General features: G+C 45.9%; 3 protein-coding genes across 9 annotated transcripts in view; 1 reads left to right on the top strand and 2 right to left on the bottom strand.

The window, feature by feature from the left end:
* Positions 1 to 20,106, top strand: part of EIF2AK1 (eukaryotic translation initiation factor 2 alpha kinase 1) — a 31,794-nt gene extending 11,688 nt beyond the window's left edge. For 2 of the 4 annotated variants that reach the window (XM_045875827.3, XM_045875830.3), the window contains exons 4-15: positions 655 to 692; positions 1,395 to 1,494; positions 2,227 to 2,307; positions 3,044 to 3,143; positions 3,700 to 3,757; positions 4,249 to 4,570; positions 5,739 to 5,877; positions 9,174 to 9,274; positions 14,135 to 14,249; positions 14,474 to 14,556; positions 15,820 to 16,053; positions 18,870 to 20,106. In XM_045875827.3, the coding sequence (XP_045731783.1) occupies positions 655 to 692; positions 1,395 to 1,494; positions 2,227 to 2,307; positions 3,044 to 3,143; positions 3,700 to 3,757; positions 4,249 to 4,570; positions 5,739 to 5,877; positions 9,174 to 9,274; positions 14,135 to 14,249; positions 14,474 to 14,556; positions 15,820 to 16,053; positions 18,870 to 19,007 (1,509 nt within the window). In that variant the 3' untranslated portion in view covers positions 19,008 to 20,106. The remainder of the gene's footprint in view (positions 1 to 654; positions 693 to 1,394; positions 1,495 to 2,226; positions 2,308 to 3,043; positions 3,144 to 3,699; positions 3,758 to 4,248; positions 4,571 to 5,738; positions 5,878 to 9,173; positions 9,275 to 14,134; positions 14,250 to 14,473; positions 14,557 to 15,819; positions 16,054 to 18,869) is intronic. The other 2 variants (XM_045875828.3, XM_045875829.3) reach the window with 2 other exon arrangements.
* On the bottom strand, positions 9,953 to 13,750 carry ANKRD61 (ankyrin repeat domain 61). 2 transcript variants are annotated; one of them, XM_045875831.2, is made up of 3 exons: positions 13,468 to 13,750; positions 12,478 to 12,575; positions 9,953 to 11,079 (listed from the first exon to the last, which is right to left on the bottom strand). In XM_045875831.2, exons 1-3 carry the CDS (start codon positions 13,681 to 13,683, stop codon positions 10,134 to 10,136), a joined length of 1,260 nt encoding a protein of 419 aa, XP_045731787.1. In that variant the 5' UTR covers positions 13,684 to 13,750; the 3' UTR covers positions 9,953 to 10,133. The 2 variants fall into 2 exon arrangements, with proteins under 2 accessions (XP_045731787.1, XP_064449383.1); XM_064593313.1 differs by having other exon boundaries at positions 12,478 to 12,572.
* On the bottom strand, positions 20,102 to 27,184 carry AIMP2 (aminoacyl tRNA synthetase complex interacting multifunctional protein 2). Of its 3 annotated transcripts, none has more exons than XM_045875825.3 (4): positions 27,031 to 27,184; positions 22,934 to 23,140; positions 21,111 to 21,342; positions 20,102 to 20,619 (listed from the first exon to the last, which is right to left on the bottom strand). In XM_045875825.3, exons 1-4 carry the CDS (start codon positions 27,043 to 27,045, stop codon positions 20,231 to 20,233), a joined length of 843 nt encoding a protein of 280 aa, XP_045731781.1. In that variant the 5' UTR covers positions 27,046 to 27,184; the 3' UTR covers positions 20,102 to 20,230. The 3 variants fall into 3 exon arrangements, with proteins under 3 accessions (XP_045731781.1, XP_045731780.1, XP_045731782.1); XM_045875824.1 differs by having other exon boundaries at positions 26,911 to 27,182; XM_045875826.2 differs by lacking the exon at positions 27,031 to 27,184 and adding an exon at positions 26,256 to 26,748.
* Between the last annotated feature and the right edge of the window lie 8 nt (positions 27,185 to 27,192).

The following is a 27,192-nucleotide window of genomic DNA, read 5'->3' as shown; positions in this document are numbered from 1 at the left end:
TGTTTGGGAAGCTGACTGGCAGCCATGTGGCTGGAGTAGAGTAAGCAAGGGGACAGTATGGGAAAGGTAGGGCAAGGAGGGCAGCGGAGGGCAGTAAGATGGACAGATGGAGGAGGATCTTGAGACCATTTTAATGTCTTTGGTTTTTTACTCAGAGTAAAGTAGGAAGCTTTATAGGATTTTGAGCCCAGGAGTGACTTGATCTGACTTACATTTTAATGGACCACTGCAGCTGTGGTGTTGAGACTAGATGGAGGGAGGCAAAGGCAGAGGCAGGGGGACAGGTGCTCAAACAGGCAAGAGGTGATAGGAGCTTGGAGTGGGTGGTAGCAGCGGAGATGTGAGAAGTGGTCCATTTCTGTATCTGTTTTGAAGGTGAAGTCAGAATTATTTGCTGGTAGAGCCCCTTGGTAAGTTCTTAGCCTTATCAGTGGATGGCAAGAATATAGTTTTTTTAGAGTAGTGATCTTTTGGTTAAGACAGAAGTGTTTTCAATTGTAAACCCCTAGGTGATATTGAAAAAGCCAGAATGTTTTTCTTTTTTTAAATATTGTTTGAACATTTGGGACTATTAATGTGACATTGACTTTTGTTAGAGTCTTCATGTCATGAAATTTGTCTAAAATGCTTTTAAAAGTAATTTTCTGATTTTAGGATCCTTGTGAGGATAATTCTCATATCCAGAAGATCAGGTATGTGTCAGATACTTCTGTGATTATGCAAAGAGTAAAACGTCTGAAAGAAATTAAGGTTAAGAACTGATTCTGAATTAATCAGAAATTAGTTTTGGAGTTAAAAATAATATAGTTAGGGTACTTTATGAAAATTAAAAGCTTTATTCTCAGAAATTAATGACTGCTCCAAGATTTGCTTTACTTCTCATTCCCCTTATGCCCCCCCACCCCCAGTGTTCTGTGTGGATTCCATAAGCCCCACCCTTAATTCAGAGCACTGATCGTCTCTGTCAGGGGAACAACATTGAATTTTGGCTATATGTGAGAAATGCTAGTTTAAAATCTATAACTCATTAAGAAATTTAAGTAAGTTTATTACTGAGCTCAGCTAATCAGCTGTTGCCTGTTCGTCATCCTTAGGATTCCTGCTTTAAAACATTTATAATTTCTACTTGGAGTACTAATTACTGGTAATGTGCTTGATTAACGATCCCTTGGCTAACTCTGTTGTGTCCCCTTGCTATCTTTATTACATGTGGATTTGCTTAGCAAGTCATTTTCTTCCTAGAGAATGAAAAATTTTGTTTTGGCTCATCTTTTCCAAGCATCCTAATTTAGTGATGAGTAAGGTTTGGCAGGTTAGTGATACGGCTAATGTGAAATACCCTGGGCACCTGGCTATGTTTTAATATTGTTTGGTTGTTTGTATTTCACTTTTAGGTCCAGGGAAATCGCCTTTGAAGCACAGACTTCACGTTACCTAAATGAATTTGAAGAACTTGCCATTTTAGGAAAAGGTGGATACGGAAGAGTGTACAAGGTTGTTTTCCACAAACCCGTTTTGACCTCCTGCTCTGAGTAAATGTATTTTGAGAAGTTGTTCTCATGATTATTATTTAAAGTACTCTAGGGGAAGTTCCTAGAAATCATGTGTGCTTACTTTTCACTAAGATTTGTCATTTATAGGGAAGTGGGCAGGTTTTAACTTTTCCTAACCACGTTGGTGGTTTAGGCAGATTCTGGAAACCACATTAATTTACTTAAAAATGTATCACGGGAGAAAGCTGTGCTTTTGTGTTTTGGGCCTCACATGGTTCTTTTGCTGACATTTCCATTTTTCAGACCTAGAGTCTCTAGGAGTTGGGAGTCTCAGTGCAGTTTGGAAGCTTCTAGTCTAGCTGACTGTGGCTGACTTTCCTGAACATAGTAAAGACACTTGTCTTTTGCTTAATTTTATCTCTTTAGCTAGTTTGGATCTTAAACTCAGGTTAGAATAACTTGTTCTATTCAATTGAATTTTTTTTTTTTTAAAGATTTTATTTATTTATTTGACAGAGAGAGAGACAGCGAGAGCAGGAACACAAGCAGGGGGAGTGGGAGAGGGAGAAGCAGACTTCCTGCCGAGCAGGGAGCCCGATGTGGGACTCGATCCCAGGACCCTGGGATCATGACCTGAGCCGAAGGCAGACGCTTAACGGCTGAGCCACCCAGGTGCCCCTATTCAATTGAATTTAATGGCACAATATACTTTCTCTTTTCCTTTGCTTTTTAGGTCAGGAATAAATTAGATGGTCAGTATTATGCAATTAAAAAAATCCTGATTAATGGTGCAACTAAAACAGATTGTATGAAGGTATGCTTTTTTAAGTGTATTTATTTTGAATGATGGGGTATTTAGATCCTTTTGAAAGAGTTATGTATGTGTGTGTATTTGGCAAATACTAGGTGTTGTGGATTGCTGAGTTTACTAAAAGTAGGTTACATAAAATAAAGGAAATTTTTATTTGACTTAATTTTTTATTTTTAAAAAAATTTTTTTGAGAGAGCAAGAGAGAGTGTAAATGGCGGGGAGGGGCAGAGGCAGAGGCAGAGGGAGAGGGAGAATCCCAAGCAGGCTCCACGCTCAGCATGGAGCCCAGTGCGGGGCTTGATCTCACAACCCTGAGATCATGACCTGAGCTGAAATCAAGAGTCGGACGCTTAACTGACTGAGCCACCCAGGCGCCCCCCTCTAAGCAACTTGGGTCTCCTGTCCTTGATATAGTGGTGACCGTAGGACTGGACTTACTAGTGGTATATGTGCTGCTGAAGGACAGCACAGGGAGTGCCTGGACTTATTGGGAGGAATGAAATGAGAGAATGAACATAAATGGGCTATGGAAAGTATGAAGCACTAGATATGTGTAAGTTATTTTGTTGCTATAACAATTCCATTTGTCTCTCAGAAATAGTCTGATTATTTTAACATAGTTTAGACTCCTTGTTCGGTTGGGTTTTTATTGTTTTGCTCTGGAACAAGTAGTATTTGATGCCGTGCACATTGAACAAGTTGTCAGTGAAAGCCAGATCAAAATGCATTTCCTCTTTAGGTCCTGCGGGAGGTGAAGGTGCTAGCAGGCCTTCAGCATCCTAATATCGTAGGCTATCACACTGCTTGGATAGAGCATGTTCACGTGGCCCAAACACAAGGTAAGCCATTACAGATGGTATGGCTGTCCGGTTGGCAAACTGCGACCCGTGGGCCAAACCCGGCCTGCCCCTGCTTCTTTGCCTCCTGAGAGCTGAGAGTGTTTTCTTACATGTTTAGATAGTTTAAAAGGAATCAAAAGAAGAATACTTTGTGAAAGTTATAGGATATTCAAATTTCACGTCAATGAATAAAGTATGTTAGTACCCAGGCGCATTCATTCGTGTGTTGTGTGTGGCTGATTTTGCACTACAACAGCTGAACCGAGTAGGTGTAGAGTCCTAGGAGGCCTGTAAATCCTACACTTACTCCCGGCCCTCTACAGAAAGTTTGCCTCTCCCCTCACCCCCGCAGCGTAGTTGAACGGCTCTGTTTTTATAGTTCCTAAAATGTGCCAGGCATTTGAATAAGCTTGTTGTATCGTATTTTCCTAGAAAATACTGACATTTTTAGACTTGTGGTCTCATTTGGTGTTATTTTAGCTCTGTTTTCAACCATAAATTAGAAAGCTAGGCTGCTTGAAAATGGGTTTTTGTTTTTGTTTGTTTTGTTTTGCAGATAGAATTTCTATTCAGCTGCCATCTCTGGAAGTGATGTCAGACAAGGAGGACGACAGGTATGTGGACTGGTGTGTAGTTTGACACGTTAGATGTAACCTGTCACCTACACTGAGTTGTCTTTTTGCTCATTTTCATTACAAAGTGTTAAATGGCTTCTTCCTCTCAGCTAGTTCCGGCCAGTGTTTTCTTTTTTTTTTTTTAAAGATTTTATTTATTTATTTGAGAGAGCGAGAATGAGAGAGAGTACATGAGAGAGGGGAGGGTCAGAGGGAGAAGCAGGCTCCTCGCTGAGCAGGGAGCCCGATGCGGGACTCGATCCTGGGACTCCAGGATCATGACCTGAGCCGAAGGCAGTTGCTTAACCAACTGAGCCACCCAGGCGCCCCCGGCCAGTGTTTTCAATAAATATTGCTGCTAGAGAGATCTGATACCATGTGCTTCCAGAGTTTACCAGTGAGATTTATGTAGGTGTGAAGGGACAGCTGAGTCACTCTTGATCTTTTTTTTTACATTGATATTTATCTTTACCGTTTTTTTTTCCCTCCAGAAATCAGCATGTTAAAAATGATGAAAGTAACAGCTCATCCATTATCTTTGCCGAGTTCACCTCAGAAAAAGGAAAGTCTTTAGGAGAATCTGGCATTGACAATCAGAATAACAGATTGGTGAACTGCAACACCAATTTAATCACAAGAACCGCCTGTGAATTTGAATCATCCAGTTTGCTCCAAGGAAATGGTTTGGCTGATTTGCCTTCCAGATCGATTGTTGAACATCAGCTGCCATTTAGGCATCATTCCGACTTAGAAGAGAATTTCACATCCACCGGGGAATCTTCTGAAAACTTAAGTTTGTTGGGGCAGACAGAGGTAGTTCACTTTCCCAGAACCTACTGATGATTTGATGCTCACCCATAGTCATAGTGTGGAGGACCCATGACTAGATGTGGCCTCCTTTCCACCCCAGCTGACTGTGCACCTTGCCCCCCACCCCCAATATGTCTTTGTCAGCCTCTCCCCGCCACGTCCCCCTGGCCTATCTCCCTGGCCTGTGGCCCATGTTTTGGGTCTTCCATCCTTTGCTTAGTTAACGCCTGCTAATCCTTTTCTGGCCACTTCTGTTTCTTCTCATTTGTGCCCCCGGAGTTGGAAGCATTGTTCACACCGTTTCTGTTGTGTGTTCTTATCATGCTATGCAAATACATTATGCATAAAGACCTCTCTTTTGGAATGTGACTTGAGGAGAGGAGAGATCAGGTCTGTTTTCAGGACACTCTCATTGAGGGTCACACCCATGTGCCGGTGAGATTGCCACATGCTCTCCCCGGTGTGGAGTCTTAGTGTTAAAAAGGACTTGAATGCTAACAGGGTCTCTGTATAATCTGGCACTCTGGGATTACAGAACCGGATATGCCCTCTGTATATGCACATGCAGAATTAATTCTTGTTGCCCGGGAATATGTGGCTCCCTGAATGTGCTTTTTATGAGACACAAAACTTTGAACAGAATCACCTGAATACGCAGGAGTTGAATTTGAGGGACTTTTCATCAGAACCATTCCATTTCTCCACACTACATTTGGGACTTTCCTTAGTGCCTAAGTGCGTACGCTGTCGTGAGCTTAAGTTTTGCTTAACTTTTCCAAGTTATTTATGGACACAGCGAGGCCTCCAAAATGCGCATCTACTTTGAGGTGCTCGGAGAGCAGTAGAGTGGTCCCCAGCCATTCTCTGACGCTGTGTCTGAGCTTTAGAAACTGCATGTGGCGAGCAGACCCAATCGTTTCCGCGCCAGGGCCTCAGTGTCACCTTCGGGAGCTTGTCCCGCCCTGCAGCCCAGGCCTCCCCCTGCTCGCTCGCATTCTGACGCACCGTTTAAGGCATTCCTTCCTTCTTCTGTCTCCTTCACGAGACTTTGGGCTTCTTGGGCGGACGTGTGTCTGTCATCTCTTTCCTGAGCATGTAGCCCCCTGCTTGGCCTAGCGGAGGCAAGTGATACCTGTTGACTGAATGAATAATGCGAGCAAGTTGTGCCCAGGTGGGAGCCAGCCGTGTTGTCCCCCAGGTGCAGTACCACCTGATGCTGCACATCCAGATGCAGCTGTGCGAGCTCTCGCTGTGGGACTGGATAGTCGAGAGAAACCAGCGGGGCCGGGAGTATGTGGACGAAGCTGCATGTGAGTAACAGGTGGATCTTGGAACACTGGGCTGGGAAATGGAGACACTGGCGGATCTTCCGATGTAGGAACTACCTGCAGGTGCTTTAGACTCAGGAAAAAAATCACCTTTTCGAAACGATTGTGCTTATTTCAACATTTTCAAGAACATATAGGTATTTGGAAGTTAATTTTTTCTGAGATAAAGATATAGTTTGTGGATTCCTAAGCTGTAATATGCTAGAATTTAGGTTAATGATTTTGGGCAGAAAAGGTCTTAGAATTTTTTTTTTTTTAAAGATTTATTTATTTATTTATTTGAGAGAGAGAGAGAATGAGAGACAGAGAGCATGAGAGGGAGGAGGGTCAGAGGGAGAAGCGGACTCCCTGCCGAGCAGGGAGCCCGACGCGGGACTCGATCCCGGGACTCCAGGATCATGACCTGAGCCGAAGGCAGTCGCTTAACCAACTGAGCCCTAGAATTTTTTTTAGGAAGAAATTTAAATATTTTTTAAACCTGACAATGTGATACTCTTGCAAAAAGATACCTTTAAAGAAACCCTTATAGAAGGGTAGGTGGTGAAAAGTTTGTCTCAAGATCCAGAGCCCCTTCCTTCTGCAGGAAAGATTGTTAGGTTAATAATTTTTAAAATTATTGTAATACTAGTTCTCAACTTGTGCCACACATTAGAATCACCTGGGGAGCTTTAAAAAAGATGTTGATAAGACAGAGTAAGAGAAAAGCAGGTGGAGAAAGCCGACCACCATGACTTTGGCTGAGGTGACTGTGGCTGGTGTTCAAGGTCAGCTTCAGCAGTGAAAACTGTTCATAGTGTGACCTTGAACCTCATCATAGTGTGATGAGAAGGGCATTGCGTCTCTGGGGTCTTTCTCCCCAGAACCCTTAATGCCAGTCTAATTGTAAGAAAACGTCAGACAAATCCCAGCCTAGGTACATTCTATGAAATATCTGACCAGTACTTGTCAAAACTGTCAAGGTCCTATAAACAGGAAATGTGAGGAACTGTCACAGACTAGAGGAGCCTCACGAGACCTGACCTCTAAATGTAATGTAGTATCCTGGATGGAGCCCTAGAACAGAGAAAGGACGTTAGATAAAAACTGGGGGAAGTCTGAGTAAATTGTGGACTTGTATCAGTCTTGGTACGGTAACTGTGACAGATGTACCCTACCAGTGTGGGTGTTAATGATGGGAAACTGGGTGGCAGGTAAGTGGGAACTGTATTATGGTCTCCGTTTCTCTGTAGATCTAAGATTGTTCCAACAAGTAAAGTCTGTTTTTTTTTTAAAGGGTGTTGTCAGGGACTGCACCAGCAATTTTTATATGATTGATATGGGATAAGGCTTGGCCTTTGATATTTTTTTGGAAATTCTCTTGTTGATACCAACGTGTAGCCAAAGTTGAAAATCACTGTATTAAGTGATCAAAACTGGGGATGCAAGTGACCTGATTTTAAGTAAAGACCTAGCTAAATATTATTAATCATTTGCTGTTCACGACTATTGACACTCTAACTCTTTATTTGGTCTAAAATACACATCATCTAACACACCCAGAATCTTAGATTAGCTTCCAGGGGAGGCAGAAACAGAATGCCTCCCTCAAGCATCTCCGCGACGCTCCCTGCTTCTCTGGTTTACTGTGTAATCAGGACATGCCAGACTTTGCTTAGTTCAGTCGTGGCAAGTAATGAATGGGTATTTTCAGTTTCCGTAAAGTTGTATTCTCTGCCGTGTGAGCATCATAGTGCTAGGTGCAGATGTCTCTGTAAAAAGAAGATGGTTTATTAAGGTCCTGTATGCAGTTGTTGATCTTTAAACTTCCATTTGGAAAGTAAGTAATGAGTCCCTCACGATAGATTGGGGTAACTCTGATCTTCACCATCCAGGACAATAAGCCTATGAAAACAGGAAGGGCAAGATATGGAGGTTACTGCTATCGTGATGCATAATTTTCTTTTAAAAGTATTTTAAAATAAAAAGGTTTAACTTGGTAGTGTTCCCCACGGGCTGCATACCTTCCTATCGAGTATAGTTTTATATCAGTTATCCCCAACAATCCATACATGGTAGACCCAGGTTTGAATCCTGGCTCTAGCACTCACTGGCGGTGAGGTTTGGGGCAAGTCAGGAAACTGCTCTCAGCCTGTTTCCTCCACTGTGAAATGTGGATCATCCCATTTGATAGGGTGTGAGGATTGAAGCGCTCCATGCAAAGGATGCGTTGCTGAGGGAACGGAAGCTGTTCTCACCTGATCAGGCCCGTGTACAGGGGCCTGCTGTTTGGATGTGTTAGGTGGGTTAAAATGAGAACCTGTTACAGACAGACCAGAGGAAGGGAGTTGATCTGAATGGCTGTGAGAGTCCCAAAGCCCTCCATCTGTAGACAGGAGGCTGTCGCTCCAGCGTGAGGGGCATGGTAGTGGCGGCACTTGTAAGTGGGACCGTTGTGTTTATGCACATAGACATGCAGAGTTTCCTGTCTTCTCAAGTCCTGGGGACTTGAGGTCCCTGAGTTACATGCTGGGTGGTGCAGAAGGAGAGTGTGGCTTAGGTGAGCTGCATAGCAAGGTAGGCTCATCCAGGAGGAAAGGGAGCATGTCGTATTTCTGTGTTACGTATTTACAGTGTAAAATGGCTGAGGAGACGAGCTATTAAGTTCTTATTATGATATCACCAAATTTACTTAGCTGGAAAACGAGGGTTTTTTGCTTTAGCAATTTGTTTTAGTTCCTACAAAACCTTCCCACCCCTAAAGTCAGTCATTATATCATCATGTTAATAGATGAATTAAACCATTTACTTGTTTCCTCATTACATCGTTTTTCATTTGTCAGTCATTTTTGGAAAATACAGCATTCCAAATCTTCCATGTAATGGGAGCTCACTCCTTGAGCTAACATAGTTTATCTTTTTTCTGATTGCATTATTTGTAACAATGTCTTTAATCCACAGTAGGCTTAGGACACCAGATTTATCAGTGTTAAACCCCAGAGTGTCAGGGATTGAAGGAGATTTAAACCTAGTTTAATCCAGCCATCTTATGCCTGAGAATGGTTTACAAAGTAATACAGGGGCTCTTGGTGAAATTCGTGACACCAAGTCCATTCACTAGGGCACTAAGTTTGTGATGGTTTCTTTGCAAGCTGAGGAGCCCTTCCTGCTTATTTTAAACCATTTAGGTGTGTTGACTTTGTTGAAAATCTGAATTACGTTAATGTATTTAGAACTATGTAACATTTAGATGTTAATGTAATGAGTAAAAAGAAAAATAAAACTTCCTTTTTTCCTTCAAGGTCCTTATGTCATGGCCAGTGTTGCAACAAAAATTTTTCAAGAATTGGTGGAAGGTGTATTTTACATACATAACATGGGAATTGTACACAGAGATCTGAAGGTAAGTGCCTTGTATCAGGGAGGACGTGGTGTTGGTTCACTGAGTTAAATGAAATTATGTATCCTCTTTCATTTACTTAGGGGGTTATCATTATTTTTATATAAATCATCCCATGAGTCCAGAACTTTAGATTGAATTTATTTTATTTTTTTTTAAGACTTTATTTGTCAGAGAGAGAGAGAGCACAAGCGGGGAGCAGCAGGCTTGCTGCTGAGCAAGGAACCCGATGCGGGACTCGATCCCAGAACGCTGGGATCATGACCTGAGCTGAAGGCAGACGTTTAACCACCTGAGCCACCCAGGCGCCCCTAGATTGAATTTAAAGGCAGTGATCTTTGGGCATTCAAAAATTCTCTATGGAGGAATAGTAGTGTTTTTCAGGTAGTGAGTGTGCTACGAGTTACTCATATAATAGATGAGGCTAAATGTATTTAATGCTGACAAAAATCCTCATATGTTATTGTAGACTTAGAGGTAAAATCTGTTTCTACAATTACGTAACTTAAAGGAAATTTAACATGGGAAATTTTTTTCTGCTGTTTAAAAAGTGTATGATTATTCCAGTTTTTATCCACAAAAGACTATCAAAGAGAGAAAATAGATTTACTTCTTTGGCAGAAGAGTTTTAATTTGCTTACTTTTTGAACAAAGAAATTACGTTGTGAAAAATGTCTTTAAAGGAATATTTGGGAACGAAAAGTTAATGTGCAAATCATTTTATTTTTTGAAAAAAGTTTAAGAACCAGTTTGTACATCTGGGATGTACAAGGTGATGAGTTAAGTGTTTTCTGGATACGAGTCTAGCCAGAAAATGTGGTGTGAGTTACTGAAATTCTATGGCTGGTGAAATTTTGAGGTCCTATTTCAAGAGGTAAGCTAGGTCATAATAACTGTATAGAGAGTTCCAAATCTTCACTGGGAGAAGTTGCTTTAAGTGTTGTTTGTATTTCTCACCATAAATATTTCTGATGTTTCTTTTACAGATGTCCTCTAGGGATAAGGGTTTTTGAGATAACTTTATTAGGGTTTCCCTTAAGAGGTGGAATTCTGGTAGCATGATTCCTGCAGGTAGAACTCCTTGGTTATTGGTCAGTCTCAGAGGATAAGAGTGATAAAGGAGTCTGGCGAGAAGCCCCGTGTCCCTTATGTTGGAACTGCGCTGGAGGTACATGTGTATCGGAGACTCCCCGCGGCTTGTTAGTACGTTAACGTTTGCTTCAGAGTCAAGCAGGAGGTTGATGATTGCCTCTCTGCCTCCAAAACATGCCTCGTGGATAGCTGTTTGACCTTCGTGGTCTCGGGCATTTACTTTGGCTCCGTGAATTAGCAGCAACCGGATGCAGCTCACCCCTGCCGCCAGCAGTCGGCCTGCTTTGCTCGATGCGGTGCACACCGCCAGCTTAAGGGCCGTGTTCCCAGTGGAGGCAACGGCGCAGTTAACGTTTGCGCCACAGGCAATCAGTGTTTCCATCATCTCCTTATTCAGTATGTCGGCAGCCATGTGAAGGGGTGTCATGCTGGATTCGTTAATGGCATTGACGTGGGCACCATTTTGGGCTAAAATGGAGAGAACCGGATAGGTCCCGTAGGTTATGGCCAGGTGCAGGGGTGACTGTTTGTTGCTGTTGTCCACTCGAGCATTGACCTGAGCTCCATGTTCGCACAAAATGCGGAGACACATCACAGCGTTACTCTGAATGTCTGTCAGGATCCTTTGGATTCTGTTCCCCGGTTTTGTCCATGTGGTAGAAGTGATTGGCCAGTGCAGGAGCATCAGGTGGAGCGTGGTGAGGCCTCTTGCATCCCTAGAACAGTTATTGATCGCAGATTACACTATATTCACAATGGAAACGGTTCTACGCAAAGAATTAGTACTTAAGAAGGCAATGTTTATTTTTTATTTTTTTTAAAGATTTTATTTCTTAGAGACAGTGAGAGAGGGAACACAAGCAGGGGGAGCGGGAGAGGGAGAAGCAGGCTTCCCACTGAGTAGGGAGCCCGATGCGGGGCTCGATCCCAGGACCCTGGGATCATGACCTGAGCCGAAGGCAGACGCTTAACGACTGAGCCACCCAGGCGCCCCAAGAAGGCAATGTTTATTGAAAGTGATTCCTCTCGCCTACTTCAAAGAAGTGTTTGAAAATCTGCATTAGTTTCTCGGGATATCACAGCATTTTAGAGGGGGGACTCCGGTGCCATGAGGGTTTTATACTGGCCCTGATGTGCTTCTCTACTGAAATCTCTCAAGGATGCTTCCAAAATTCCTTTATTTTGGCAGAGAAAAGGGAAGGTTTATTACAAACATCTGACCCACTGAAATTTGAAAATGATTTTCAGTTTATGTATATTTATTTAGCGTAAGGCCCCATGCTAGGGAAATGGTAAACAGCACGGAGTCCCTGCTTTTGCAGGGCTTGACAGTCTAGCATGAAGGACACGAAACATATTTAAGTAACTAGATCAGTATTGCACATGGGCAAAGTTCTAAGAGGTATGAGCACCCTAGAGGGTGTATGGAGGAGCCCCTGTGGAGGAGGGGTGTGCATCGGTGATGTCCAGTCGTGGAGGACTGGGAGAGCGTCTGCAGAGCTGGGCAGGGCCGTGCGTGGGTGAGGGTTCCAGCCAGACAGGTCAGGGGGCTCTTCTGGAGCATGCTGAGGATTTGAGGGTTTACTTTCTGTTAAACTTATGGGGGCAAGAAGTCATATTGTTTTTACACCATGTGATTCTTCCATTCATTAGATCCTATTTATTGGCACTTAGTATCAGGCATCGGTTTAGGTGGTGAAGACATATTGGTGAACGAGGTAACTACTCTTTCATGAAGTATACTTTCTAGTGATGGGTAATAAAAAGAAAATCCATTGTCTATTTCTATGTACTTATTTTCCATACCTAACTGAGGGTTTTAAGCTCCCTGAGGGCTGTGACCAACACTTCATGCATTTTCTGCAGCATCATTGCTTAGTGCTTAATTCTCAGGATGCTTGAATTGGGCTGACTGGTTTGTGTTCCTGCATTACTGCCAGTTTTTCCGAGTATCTCATCTAGTCAGTAAAGAAATTGGTTCATTCAAGACATGGTCATGGTATTTTGTAGTCCCTAAACCCCGAAGAATGGGTGAGTCCAGACATTACCGGGGAGAGTAACATCTAAATCATGCATATCCTCACTGAGAACTGATCGCTGTTGAGTTAACTTACCTGACTTCTGGGTCGGCACCGTGTTCTAACAAACAAAGCAAACTTCGTGCCTTGCGGTATTCGGCAGCTAGATGAATGGGGATGATGGACTGCATCTGCTTTGGGGGAGAAAGACTACGTTACAAGTAGGCCTGTGCAGTGTCAGCCTGCTGTGTCAGAGGAAATAAGTGTACTTAGTATCTCAGTTCAGTATTTTTCTGGTATGTGCATTGAAATTTTCTTTTTGACTGTTTTAAAAGACCCCAAACCAGTGAGAGTCATATAAAATCTGTTTTACATATAATGTAGATTTGCCAATGCAACAGAAATAACTTACGTAAAGCTTTGCAAGTTGGTTCTTGTGGAGAGCTCATAGTGTAAAAGTAATGGTAATTGCTACTAAGTCACTTAGTCCTTAAATTAACCCACAGGGTGATTGACAAGTAGGTTTTGTGTTTTTTAAGACTTTGCCAAAGTCATAGTATCAGTAGTAAAACCTGAATTTCCAGGGTTTCAAAGATAATGCAGCATGTCTTCCATGATGAGCAGAGCTGTTTATTCTGGTTCTTAAAATACATCTCTAATAAGTAGTGACTTTTCACGGCGTGACTGCCAGATAAGGGAAGAAGGCGGGGTACAGGAGACAGTGACTTTTGGGGGAAAAAAATTAAATCTAAAGGTAATAATCATTGTATAAAAATTTAGAAAATGAAAAAGCATATGCAAAAAAGGGGAAAAATAATTATTCACACAGATGTAATCACCACTGGTATATTTGAGAGGACAACATTAATGTTCCACCAGCCAAATGGGTTCTTGTCTTTCCGCACATCAGCGTACATGGGGCAGTTGGGAGGCGTGCAGGGTGCTGGAGGTGAAGTGTCCCGCCGTGGGGGTGGTGGGGACTGCGGGGACCACGGGGAGGTTTAATGAGCTCACAGCAGCTAGGTGGTAGGCCTTCCGAAGCATGGCATCTTTTCCCTACAAGTGACAGAGCAGAGGGGAGGGTACCTGGTTCAGAAGTAGTCGGTAGCTGGTGGAGTTGGCCAGAATGGTCATGGGCTGGTTGACGGGGTGGCTTCTCAGGAGCACCTGGATCGCCGCGCAGTCCTCCCTCATGATGGCCTCGTAGAGTCTGGTGTGGAGGGCGGCAGCCGGGCCTTCTTGCAGGGCCTCGGCACCGTCAGCGACCAGCTCCCTTCTGCCTCTCTTGGTTATGTTTCCCATGAGCAAAACTTAAGAGTGGGGACTTGGAAGTGCAGGGGCCACTTGGGACAGAATTGGTCTATTTCAGTCTCATTATGATCCCTTTAGTTCCATTCTAGAACCATTCTAGAACTGTTGAGAATCGTATCTGTGAACACGATTCATTTATATCTCAGAGCCAACTTCTTCAGGCTTTGTTCCCAGGTCATACAGTGCCAAATAGAGGCAGTTTTTTTTTTTTTTAAGATTTTACTTATTTATTAAAGAGAGAACACGACCCAGTGGAGGGGCGGGGGTGGGGGGGGAGGAGAAGCAGGCTCTCAGCTGAGCAGGGAGCCCGGTGCGGGGCTCGATCCCAAGACCCTGAGATCATGACCTGAGCCGAAGGCAGACGCGTAACAACTGAGCCCCCCAGGCGCCCCCATTTTTACTGTTTTAAGAACACCAAGGAGTTGTTCTTGTTTGTTTACAGCCCAGGAATATTTTTCTTCATGGCTCTGATCAGCAAGTAAAAATAGGAGACTTTGGTCTGGCCTGCACAGACATCATACAGAAGAACACAGACTGGATCGATAGAGATGGGAAGAGTAAGTTTATTCTGGTTCTTTTCTTTTTTGGCATTAAGACAAAAAAACATGATTGAACTTGTCAGTATTTAAAGAGACTCATAAAGACTTAATGTCATAGCAAAAGTAAGATAAAGACAAAAAGCAACCATCGTTCCCTACAGTACCCTGCTCAGAGTCCATGTTCTTTGGTGCAGACAGTGGGAACTCTGCAGTGTTTTAATATTTGGCTTTTCAAATTACAGGGACACTCACACACACGTCCAGAGTGGGTACTTGCCTGTACGCTTCTCCTGAGCAGTTGGAAGGATCTGAGTATGACGCCAAGGTAGTATTTGCTGCTTTTCCCCCTTTTGCTGGCCTTGGTCTGCTGTCCTAAGTAACAAAAAGCACAGTAAGTGCAGTGGAAGTTCTCGTGTTGGTGTTTTTGGAGGTAACAGAGTAGGGTAGGTTGTCTGTTACATGAAACTGCCATTAACAGGAAACCTCACTTTTCACCTAAATCTGACTACACTGATTTTCAGGCTACTTTACCACTTCTATTTTTTTTTTTTTTTTTAAGATTTTATTTATTTGAGAGAGAGAGAGCATGAGAGGGGTGAGGGTCAGAGGGAGAAGCAGACTCTCCGCCGAGCAGGGAGCCTGATATTTATTTATTTGACAGAGACACAGCGAGAGAGGGAACACAAGCAGGGGGAGTGGGAGAGGGAGAAGCAGGCTTCTTGCTGAGCAGGGAGCCCGATGCGGGGCTCGATCCCATGACCCTGGGATCATGACCTGAGCCGAAGGCAGACGCTTAACCAACTGAGCCACCCAGGCACCCCTACTTTACTACTTCTAAATCCATGGGTGTCCTAAATTATTTTTGAAATGAGCTTTCCTTTTAAAACGTCACAGTTCGGGCTGTGAAAAGGTCTAATCCGTTTTGTTCCTTGAAGGAATGTTAAAGGAAATCCTTTTCTCAAAGTAACAGCCTAGTAAATTTTCTTCCTTCTGATGAATCATTCAGCTTTTCAGTGACCGGGCGTGAACTGGCAGAAAGAGACCATGGCTCTTCCTCAAATCCTACCTGGTTAAAGGCCTTCCTTGAAAAACGATTTCAGGAAAAGTAACAGATTTTATGAAGTTTCTTAAACTTTACCAGAATGCTTCGCTGTGTGTGGAGGCAGAGGGGAGCAGGCCGCAGGGACGCCGACCCCAGTAGCTGGCCCCAGCACGTGGGAGCTCCCGTCTCTTGCTCAGGCTGCTCCACGCCCGGATTTTCAGGGAGTGCTGGGGTCACTGGTATGGTAGTGACTGTGGACGGGGCCGGGGGCGTTCTCCCTGCCCCTCACCCGGCCGGGCTTTGTGGCCGTGGATGCCCTTCTTGGTTTGGAAGAGATGGGGATTGCGACGGTACCAGACAGCTCTCCCTCAGGGCCATGATTCTAGGTGGCAGAAACTTGCCTCTGTGAGGGGTCAGCTTGCCCACTGTGTGCCCTGCATCGTAGGGTCTGTAAATCGGCCTGTCTTAGAAATCTTGTGTTTGAGAGGATGGTGATAGTCTCCTTTTGTGTTTCACTACTAAATTACCTCTCTCCCGCTTTTCCAGTCAGATATGTATAGCTTGGGTGTGATCCTGCTAGAGCTCTTTCAGCCGTTTGGAACAGAAATGGAGCGAGTACACGTTTTAACAGGTTTAAGAAGTGGTCAGATACCTGAATCCCTCAGTAAGAGGTGTCCCGTGCAAGCCAAGTATATCCAGCACTTAACTAGAAGGAACGCATCTCAGAGACCGTCTGCTCTTCAGCTGCTGCAGAGTGAACTTTTCCAAAATTCTGGAAATGTATGTACATATATATATTTTTTTTTTTGTAAAGTAATCTCTCCACCCAAACTCATGAGTCCCAAGATCAAGAGTCACACGCTCCACGGACTGAGCCAGCCAGGAGCCCCAGTTGAGCTTAGAATAAGGTTTATGGAAACCAGATTAAACTCATTCTCAGAGTTCCCAGAAGCACAGCCTTAGTTAGTCCAAGTAAGCAAGGTGACCACGGCCAGTGTCTAAAAGTTGTAATTATATATAGGCTCTACTTTCTAGCTTCCTCTTGCTAAGTCCAAAGGCTTTAGTTTTCCTTTCTGACTAGGAAATATAACCTTTTATAAATCACTACAGCATATCTACTAGTAAAAAGGGGCACATACCAGAGAGTAAAAGACAGCAGGAAATCTTGGGGGGAGCTGGAGTGACTGTGGCAGAGACCGCCTCTGCCCATCTGCGGTCCTTCAGCATTCAAGTGTGTGATTCTGGTTTTCAGTCCTGTGATGTGGGATGGGCCCCAGGGCAGCCCCTTCCTCCCCTCCTCCCAGGGCAGCCCCTTCCTCCCCTCCTTCCAGACCCGTTGTTACCGTGCCAAGTACCATGTCCAGTCTACAAGTACTGGAAACACGATTCATCCATTCTGTTCCTCCAGAAACTTTCTGAGATTTAACAAAAGCTTGATTCAAAGATCTATTCACAGATCCCCTAGTGCTCTGCTACCGCAAGCATAGTCCCCAGACCAGCAGCATCAGCATTACCTGGGGGCTTTTGAGAAGTATAGGGTCTTGGGCTCCACTCCGGACATACCAGCTCAGAATCTGCGTTTAACAAGATCCCCAAATGATTTGCCTCCACAGTGTGTGAGCGGCATTGCATTAGATGCGCTGGTCCTTAGAGTGTAGTCTCCAGGCCAGCAGCATAAAATCCTCAGGAACCGGATGGAATTCCCAGGCCCTCTTGGCTGCTCAGACCTGTTAAGGGAGAAGTCTGGGCGGGGGGTTGGGGAGGAGCTGCAGCCGGCCCGTGTGCAGCAGATACCCGACATCGTCGTGATGCACACCGGTCTGCGCGCTCTTTGTAGTAACTGTTCCGTTGATTTATTTTCTGTTTAAGGCTTACTGAGTTTCAGGTAAAACAGTGAATTTTACTAGCTTGAATGGTAAACAGGTAGGTGTAGTACTTTTCTGAGCCTTTGGAAACAGCAGATGTGGTGATTAAATTTCTCTTTTCTACGGAAGGGATTTTCTAACTCCCAGTTAAGTTAGCTATTAGAGACCGTAGTTATTTGGCATTTATGGTATTTCTCTTGTAGAATTTTTTATATAATAGCCTTCACATGCCTATACAGAGAAAACTTGTGTGGACAGGCAGTCTTTGGTTTGCACGGCCGTTCATACAGGACTGTGAAAATGGCTGCTGAGCTCAGACCACGCAAGGGGATCTTAGTAATCCACGGGAAGTTATGATTGTCCCATGACCTTTACAAATGTTTCTCAAAACATTAAAAACTCTGTCAGTTGCAGAGGTATGTGGAAATGAAGCAAGTTATAAAACTGTATTTATTTACATGTTCAGGAGTGGTTTGAACAGTGCCTGCCTGCATCTCACCATAGAACTTAGGATACACAGTGAGCTTCTTTTCTGTGCTGGTGAACTGTACACTCCTTTCTAAGTTTGGATCAGCGGTCAAGTATCCTTTGCACTTTCGAAGTTGTGAGAGATCTCTGAGAGTTTTTTGTTTTTGTTTTTTTAAAAATTTTATTATGTTAGTCACCACACATCACATTGTTAGTTTTTGATGTAGTGTTCCATGATTCATTGTTTGTGCATAACACCCAGTGCTCCATGCAGTACGTGCCCTCCTTAGTACCCATCACCGGGTTAACCCATCCCCGCACCCCCCTCCCCTCTAGAACCCTCAGTTTGTTTTGGGTGTACAGCATGGTTTTTTGTATTATTAGGTTAGTCACCATACATCCATCGTTAGTTTTTGATGTAGTGTTCCGTGATTGTGTATAACACCCAGTGCTCCATGCAGTACGTGCCCTCCTTAATACCCATCACCGGGCTAACCCATCCCCCCACCCCCCGAGAGTTCTTTCAACATGAATTTTGCTGGTGTCACTTTCTCTGGGACATCTTCATCCTTTTCCTCATTTCTGCTAAGTCCTCTTTGCCCGGTCCTGGGGCTGCACACCCGTGTGCCTGGCGGCGGCGGGAGCAACACCCCACGGCCGCCTGTTTCTTCTCTGACACCACGTGGTGCGATTTGATTCGGCTGCCAGCGTCCGTACTTTTCATTAGGTTGCTGCACTTCCATCTTCGCTGGCCAGTTCCACGTGTCAGTTAGGACACACGGAGGCAACACAACACACACGTGGCCTGGTGTGTGCCATGAGCCAGGTGATGACTGGCCCCTGGTGGTGACAGGCATCGTGGGCTGAGGTGCTGACAGTTAGTTATGGAGCCGGGCAACCCGACGCTGGCGCAGCTCCGCCAGCTGTGGGCACTGGGATTCAGGCGCACCGTGCAAAGGGAGGTTGGCCTGTGTATTTAAAATGGAAGAGGCCGGGGCACCTGGGTGGCTCAGTCGTCCAGCGTCTGCCTTCGGCTCGGGTCGTGATCCCGGGGTCCTGGGATCGAGTCCCGCGTCGGGCTTCCTGCTCGGCGGGAGGCCTGCATCTCCCTCTCCCACTCCCCCTTGTATTCCCTCTCTTGCTATATCTCTCTCTGTCAAATAAATAAATAAATAAATAAAAATCTTTAAAAAAAAAAAGATAAAATAAAAAAATAAAATGGAAGAGGCCATTTTAATGGAATTCAAAATTTTCTCTTGACAGGTTAATCTCACCCTACAGATGAAAATACTGGAGCAAGAAAAAGAAATCGAAGAACTAAAGAAGCAGCTGAGTCTCCTTTCTCAGGACAAAGGGGCCAAGGATGACGTGAAAGATGGGGGTGTTCCTGTCCTGCCTTAATTAGGCTCTGTAAATGTGAAAGTGGACTTCTAGTTCTTGAAGTAGTCAACTGGCATGTAAATGTTGTCTTTGTTAGGGTATAGATGGTATAGTTCTATTTAGTAAGCCTGGACAAGACCTATTAAAGTTGTAGAAGTTCCCTCTACCTCTCTCTGCTGCTCTGCCTACTTGTGCTCGCTCTGTTAAATAAATAAATAAAAATCTTAAAAAAAAACCCAAAAAGCTAAACCTATTTTGCTCTTTTCCTTCTCATATCCCATAGACTCATAAATTTTTTTTTTTAAAGATTTTATTTATTTATTTGACAGAGATATAGCGAGAGCAGGAACACAAGCAGGGGGAGTGGGAGAGGGAGAAGCAGGCTTCCTGCCGAGCAGGGAGTCCGATGTGGGACTCGATCCCAGGACCCTGGGATCATGACCTGAGCCGAAGGCAGACGCTTAACGACTGAGCCACCCAGGCGCCCATAGACTTGTAATTTTTACTATCACTGTCCAGTCTGAGAGACTTAGGCACCATCCTCACTTTCTCCTTAAACTCTGCCTGTTGACCACATAGACCTCCCCTAGAATGTTCTACCGCACAGATCCAGGTATGCACCCCTACCCCGTCACTGCCCAAGCCCTGGCCTGCATGTTTGCTGGACTGTTCCAGTTGTGACAGCTGCGTGTTAGTTACCAGAAAGACATCTGATGAGTTCACTCCCTGGCTCAAAAGCTGGCTCTTTGTTGCCCCTGAGATACAACTTCAGCTTCTCAGCAGCGCAGCGTACATCATCCAACCTTTCTGTTATCTTCACCTTTGGCTTGGCATCACTTCAGAATCATGCCCTTTCCAAGCTTTGTGCCTCTTGCCCCCAAATCATCTAAATCATCTCAAAGTAGCTCTGGTGGGACTGTTCCTGTTTTCGCTCCTGTACTGTTCCCACGGTGTCCCCTTTATTCAGCACTTGACTCCCCACCAACCTACGTTCCTTAAAGGCCCTGATGGATACGTTCATTTTTGTATCTCAAAAAATGTCTGCCACATTGCTGGCAGGTGTCCTGGTATACTGCCCATGACGTGGCTGAATTTTAAATAAAGTGAAACCCACAAATTATATGATGCCTTTATTGATTCTAGGCAACTGGCTGAAATAGACTGATTTTAGTACAAGTTCCTTCACCCACAACAGGCATGAAACAGCACCGTTCTCGAAGTCAACCTCTTGCAGTTACTGAAATTCACTTGAGGAGCTTGAGGGCCGTGTTGAAGGGGGCCAGGTTCTCACACGCCCTCATCCACTTCTGCACGTTGGCCGGCACGGTCCCACCACAGCCTCCCACCTGCTGCAGCACCGACCACAGGACCACATCAGCCACGGTGAGTTCATTCCCAACAAGCCAGGGGCTCTTCCCGAGAGCGGAGTTCATGGAGCGGAACACGGCGGCTTTCTCTTTACTGCTTCCCTCTTGTAGCTGAAAGATCGCTATATCCACCCAGCTATCTATGAGGGTTAGAGTTACAGCATCCTGCTTCTGGCCAAACAGAGAGAACAGGAACCGTGCAATGTTCCCTTCTCCTTCGATGGGACACATTGTTTGGACGCTGAACTTCATCTGAGTCTTCGGCACTGAAAGGCAAGAAGCACAGCTTCAGCAACAAAGGGGAGCGGGGAGTCGCTGATCACTGGGAACTGGTGGCAAGGGAAAGAATTTTCACGAACATCACGTTTTATCGGTCTCCAAGACATGTATGATTAAGAAAGTTTACACCGGATGTTTACAGAATGCAAACTCTGTGTTAAAAAAAGTAACCATTTCTGGTTATTTGATTAGGACCGTTTTCAAGCAAGAAGGGACCTCAGACCATCTTTTCCAACCTCTGTGCTTCAGAATTTGCAGGATGAGGACTGGAAACCAGGAATCCCTCTCTACCCTCACAAGGTTCATCTGTGCTCCTTTTCCAGAATTACCCCACACGCTTCCTAGACTCTTAGGGAATTTGACCCGACGGCAAGTAGCCGAAGAACATCACGGTCCTGGCCCCTTGCTGCCTCTCACTAAAGTCAGGGGCCCCGTCTCATTCCAGAGCCTACGAGCGCAGCCAGTGCCCTCTGCTTACCATTCTTCCAAATCAGAGTAAAACCCAGCTGATATTCGTGACGGGGCTGTTTTTTAGACTGCTCGCCAAAGCACCTGAGGAGGTTTTCAGGCACACTCTGGACTGCGGAGTGCGTGTGAACGGTGGACAGGACCCTGTAGTGATCACACAGCAGCCTGTGCAGCACGAGCAGGGCCAGGGGAGGGGAGGCGGGGTTCGCGTTGATCACGATGTCTTTCAGTGCCCCGTAATCCTGCGGGGAGAAAACCCAAACAGCGAGGAACATGAACAGTCACTTGAGTGCGTGGAGTTGTGCCCGGTGCTGTTCTTAGGGCCTAACCAGGGTTGCTGAACAGAATCCTCAACGCCCACTATCACCCCACCTCCCAGCTGAGGAAGCTCGTCCTGGGGAGGCAAATAACCTGCCCAAGCACACTGAGCTCAGGAAGAAGTGCAGCAGGGATGTGAGCTGACTCCAACCCCTTAACCTCTGCACTGCTGGCCCCCACCAAATAAAATGTTGACTTTGCTGTGAAATTAGTAAAACAACACATTAAGAATGACAGTATTCGTTCCTAAGTTATTAAAAAAGAAAACCACACAGTCACTCCATTTACCAAATCTTTCCAACACCTGACCACCTGACAGGATAGTTTCTACATCAATTTGTGTGTGAGTTACGCACACTGTGGGTCAAAATGTCATTGGTGATGGCAAGTGGGCAAAGTCTAAAAAAACTAGGTGTTAACTAAAGGACTAAAACATACTGCCCTTTTAGATGCAGACTTTATTTCATATGTTCGCTCTTAATAACGAACTCCTATAATACCATGGAGGCCAAACTCAAATTCCTTGGCTTTCTGTACACAGCCCACCACGATCGGACTATGAGTCTCACCAGTCCTGACTAAAGCCCGTCACATCATCCTATGATGAATGCTCTGCAATTCTCTGAACACAGCATCACTCAATGCTGTGCCCTGGGACACCCTCCCAGCACCTGAGACACTGGCACAGCTGTGCGTGATCACCAACTTGTCCACCAGACTGGCTCCCTGGGGGCCCGGCCGGGTCTCTGGGTCCTTGGTGCGGGCAAATGTACCGGGTGATCAAAGAACCCAAGTGCAGAGGTGCTGAGGTCACTGGGAGACCCTGCAACCCCGCCTCCACATGTTAGGTCTTCACGCAGGAGCACTTCTACCACCAACTCCAGAGAATTCTTGGGACAAACCCTTTGGTACTCTCAATAACACCACGTAGAAACAAGACATTGTTTTTTGCATATCAGACTGTCACCTAAATTAGCTGAAGCCTGCAGACTGATCTTTAAAGGTGGCGGATGCAACTTAATTCTAAGACTGCAAACCGAACGTAGCAAAAGACGCTTGATCCATGAGGCTGTGGCTGGGCGGCCAACGCTCTGAGATTCAGGCGGCTCTCAGTCAGGATGGACTCACTGAGCCTGAGAAGCACTGAGCTGACACTGGTCTGTTTGTCCTGGCTCGGAGGCTGCTAGAGTGACGCCCACCTCTGGCCTGCATGACACGCCACCTCGAACGGTGGGGAGCTGTAACTCGACTCCTATGCCTGCCTAGGGATCCTCCCAACTCTTCTCCACCAGGTCTGAGAAGTCAAGCGGCTTTAAAACTTGCTTTGGCTTCACTCATAGCTCATGAATTTATTCTGTGTAAAGGCACAATCACTTAGGGGAGGAAAAAAGAACATGCTCTTTGTACCACCTTTGAGAACTAGAAAACCAAAACTTGAATCACAGGAGCACGATTTTCTGGCACTGACAACCACCTAGCCTCTGATGTTCTTTAGCGCGCTCCAGATGAACTCACCGTTCCGAGCACTGAATTTAAGTCCAATGCACTGGTCGAGAAAGCAGTGGGCTCATCAGCTTGGATTATGTTGGTTACATCCACGTCTGCATCTGGTGTCTGAATCATCTTGGAAAGGCCATCAACTGCAGCCTTCAGTTCATACAGACGTTTTAAAATATCATCTTGGCGGGACTCAAGAGCTTGAAGAGATGGGTCAGACTCTTCCTAAACAAACCAACATTGAAACGTTCATTTCCTCTAACAAAACAGCAACGTTTAAATTTGATCACTTCTATTGAATTCCATGAATTCATCAAACCCCCCACCTCTGAAAAGATATTAAAACGAAGCAGCAGAATCATCTTGGTTTTCCCACAGTCCAAGAGGCGCTGCAAACCGATCCACAAATGCTTTAAAACAAAAAAAGTGACTGAAAGCCATTTTGAAGTTGTAGGACTCCTATTTAAGAACAGAGCATGGAAAATGAACCCAAATCATTGTTCTTTGTTCTTTTTTTTTTTTTAAAGATTTTATTTATTTATTTATTTGAGACAGAATGAGAGAGAGAGAGCGCTCATGAGAGGGGGGAGGGTCAGAGGGAGAAGCAGGCTCCCCGCTGAGCAGGGAGCCCGATGTGGGACTCGATCCCAGGACTCCAGGATCATGACCTGAGCCGAAGGCAGTTGCTTAACCGACTGAGCCACCCAGGCGCCCTGTTCTTTGTTCTTAATGCCAAATTAGTTCAAAATACTTTGCTTATTTAACAAATAGAAAAAGATGGGGGGGGGGCAGTGAGAATGTAACTCAGCAATTTATACTAATAGAAGGGAAAATGGGGACCACTAAGGAGGCTGAACAAAATGTGTCATTTGACTTGGAAAGGTAAGTCCATGGGGTCAGAAGATCAATTCCCCACATCATTCTCAATGCAGTACTGGCCCTCTCGTATCTTAGAATCATCCAGAACTTTTTCACTGTTGAAATGTAGAACTTCCTAAGTATGGAATGCTTATGTCCTTTGTTCACTGAATCTTTGCATCTTTCTTGCCTGGTATACTGACTGCTACACAATAAGTAACCAATAATATTTGCTGAGGAAAAAAAATCTCAAATCTTTACACACTTACTTTAAAAAGCACTAACAAGAACCCTCTTGATAAAGTCACAATGTACAACCTATTTCCAGATTCATTAGCTCTCATAACGGATAATCCATTTTGAGCCCAGAGAAGAATATGTTAAGTCCTAACCAAACAGAACCGTCCATATGGCAGGGACCTCGAGTTGTCTGTAAATATGCTGGTGTGGGTACGTGCTGGTAAGCCAGATGTCGCACAACACCGCCCTTTCACAGACTCAATGCATCACCACGTGCTGTCCATTTTCTGGACTCCACTGGCTTCAAAGCTTGCCTACACTGTCACCGCCCAAGTTCAAGACACCACTTTTCACCTGGTCTGCTTCCACTGGCCACCCCTCCAATCCACCTCTAAAACGGCAGCCAGAGAGATTAAAACAACTATGAATCCCATCCCCCACCTCCATGTTAACCTAACAGGCTCTTTGCCGAAAAGGCAAAGCCCTTAACCTGGCTTGGGAAACAGCCTGTATGACCTGTCCTCTGGTCATCTCCTCTCACATAGTGCTGCCCGCTGGCTGTGCTGTCCTTTGGGTCCCTAAAACACACCATGCCCCCACCTGCCACGGGGCTTTTATTCTGTTCCCTCTATCTGCGACATTCCTCCCTCTTCTCCTAGAGCTTAATCTGCACTTTCTCACCTCCCCATGCCTGCCGCTCAAACAGCAAAGACATGAAGATGACTGACCTGTGGGTGGAGCAAAGAAGCATGAAGACTTCAGTGTGCCGAGGAAACAATTAGGTGCCGACCAGAGTAAGTCTGAACGCAAAATGTGACATGCAGGGAGGGGTACCAGTGTGTGGTATCCTTCTGTTCCTCAGTGACAGTCCTCAAGGAGCATGCCAGTCACCTCTAGCCCGCCTGATTTGTGCCTTGTGTGTGCAAGAGCTTGCTCAATTCTACAAATGGCAGTAGGGTCCCTGACGTACCCGGGCAAGGAAGTGCCTACTGGATTCCACGCCTGAGTCAACCCAGTAAACAATGCCTGAAACGAATGCATTCCTACCGTGGCCTGTGACTGGGAGCCCCGCACAGCCTGATTTTACCTGTCTTGATGTGAGAAATGAGGAAATGCTCAGGATCTGCTTTCCCTTGTTTTCCTGCTCAGATTAGATCGTGACTTGGCATATTGTGTTTACCCATTTTATTTTATATGTATTTTAGAAGCAGTTTATTCTTTGTGTTGCTCCTATTTGCCTTTGATATGCTTGCTTTCTAATTATCTGCCTATATTGTTATCATCAAAGGCCAAGAGAGTTAAGCAAGCACACCAAAAAAAAAAAAAAAGGTCTCAAATGAGATGTGACATTTCCAACTCTGGGTCTGGGTTTTGTTTTCAGTTCGGTGAGACTGTCCAGTTGAGCAGCACTGGATCATCGTGCTATTTTGAGCCCAGAGAAGAATATGTTAAGTCCTAACCAAACAGAACCGTCCATATGGCAGGGACCTCGAGTTGTCTGTAAATATGCTGGTGTAGGTACGTGCTGGTAAGTTCCCTAGTGAGACAACTGTATCATTGTTCGCCAACTAACCCAACCACTTGCCTTCCAATCTACGCAGAAGACTTTAGACAAAGTGAAGGAGGGGGCCCCTGGGTGGTTCAGCCAGGCCTCCAACTCTTGATCTCAGCTCAGGTGTTGGTCTAGAGTTGTGAGCTGAAGCCCTGCATTGGGATCCACACTGGGCCTGGAGTCTACTTAAAACGAAGAATAACACCCCAAGGGAAAATGGACTACAAAAATTACTTGTTCCCTCTTCAGCCAGAACGGACCTAAGGTTGTAAACCCAAGATGTGTATTTGCAGCCAATAAAAATTGGGGCTTGGGGCGCCCCGGTGGCTCAGTCGGTTAAGCGTGTCTGCCTTCAGCTCAGCTCCGGTCATGATCTCAGGGTCCTGGGATCCAGCCCTACGTCGGGTTCCCTGCTCAGCGGGGTGCCTGCTTCTCTCTCTCCCTCTGCCTGTCACTCCCCCTGCTTGTGCTCTCTCTACTAAATAATATCTCTAAAAAAACAACCAACCAACCAACCAACCCAGAAAGACTTGGGCAGACACTTTACAAAAGAAACAAGGCGCTCCACTGACTCGTAAGTCTGGAAAACCTGACCTAAAACTACATGAGGCTCCCACAATCCACCCACCAGCTTTGGGGAGGGTGCAAGCACCAGGAATTCCGTGCCCACCGGCCGAGGAGCATACAAACCTGCACACACGCCGCTCTGGGAAGTGGGTTACCTGGTCCAGGTGAAGACGGCCCACCCCCGGGAGCCGGCAATCCCAAGCCCCCAGCCCCCCGGGCACGCCCCAGGCCAGCCCGTGCACCGGAGCGCCCGCCGCACCACCGCTCGCCGCAGCGGAACCGCCCGCAGAGGCCCCGGGAGCCAGGTCAGCGGAAGGCAGCCCGACACAGCGGGGCGCAGGACGCAGACTCAGGACACACTGACCGGGGAAGCCGGGCACTCGGGGCGCTGGCAACGTCCCGTTACCCTGGGTAGCAGGGGTGACAATGGGGTTCGCTTTAGAGTTCCTCACAATTAGCATTCACGTGCCCCTCACTTTTCTGTCCCTACAATTTGGTAGAAAAGCTTTAGTAGCCATAAGCGGAAAAGGAAATAGATACAAGAGGAACAGCTCTTTCAATAGACACTGCGCGCACACGGAACTGGCGAGAGCGTGAGCCCGGGGTACGGCAGCCAGGTCGGACGCCAGGGTTCGAGCCTCCCAACCCCACGGGCCCGGCCGCGGCGCCTGCGCGCTGGGCGGGAGGCGGGCGGGTGAGATTAGGCGCCTGCGCACTGGACGGGGTGGGAAAACTTACGTTCAAGAGGGTGGGGGCGGGGCGGGCCGCGCGCTCCTACCTGCACGTGGCCTGCGTCCGGCGCGGGGCCGCCTGTCCTGCCGTGCACGTTGGGGAGCCGGTACATGCAGGTGGGAAGCTCTACACGGAGAGACGCGCTGCCCCCGTGATAGGGCTTTACCTGGTACATCGGCATCGTGGGAGCCGAAGGACGGAAGGTGGCAGCTGAGGGACACGAACACCCAGAAACCGCCCGAGACCAGGAGCGACTGCGGCCACCTTCTTTCCGATCCGGCTGCGGCCTTTCGGGAAAGCGCAGTCCGTGTGGTCTAATTGGCTCGCG

Source organism: Mirounga angustirostris, unplaced genomic scaffold (assembly GCF_029215605.1).
Source record: "Mirounga angustirostris isolate CCGP_5_RB_7025 unplaced genomic scaffold, mMirAng1.0.hap1 SCAF_5, whole genome shotgun sequence".
Taxonomy (NCBI): Eukaryota; Metazoa; Chordata; class Mammalia; order Carnivora; family Phocidae; genus Mirounga; species Mirounga angustirostris.
The sequence above is the reverse complement of the archived record's forward strand: the minus strand, read 5'-3'. Positions and strand labels throughout refer to the sequence as shown.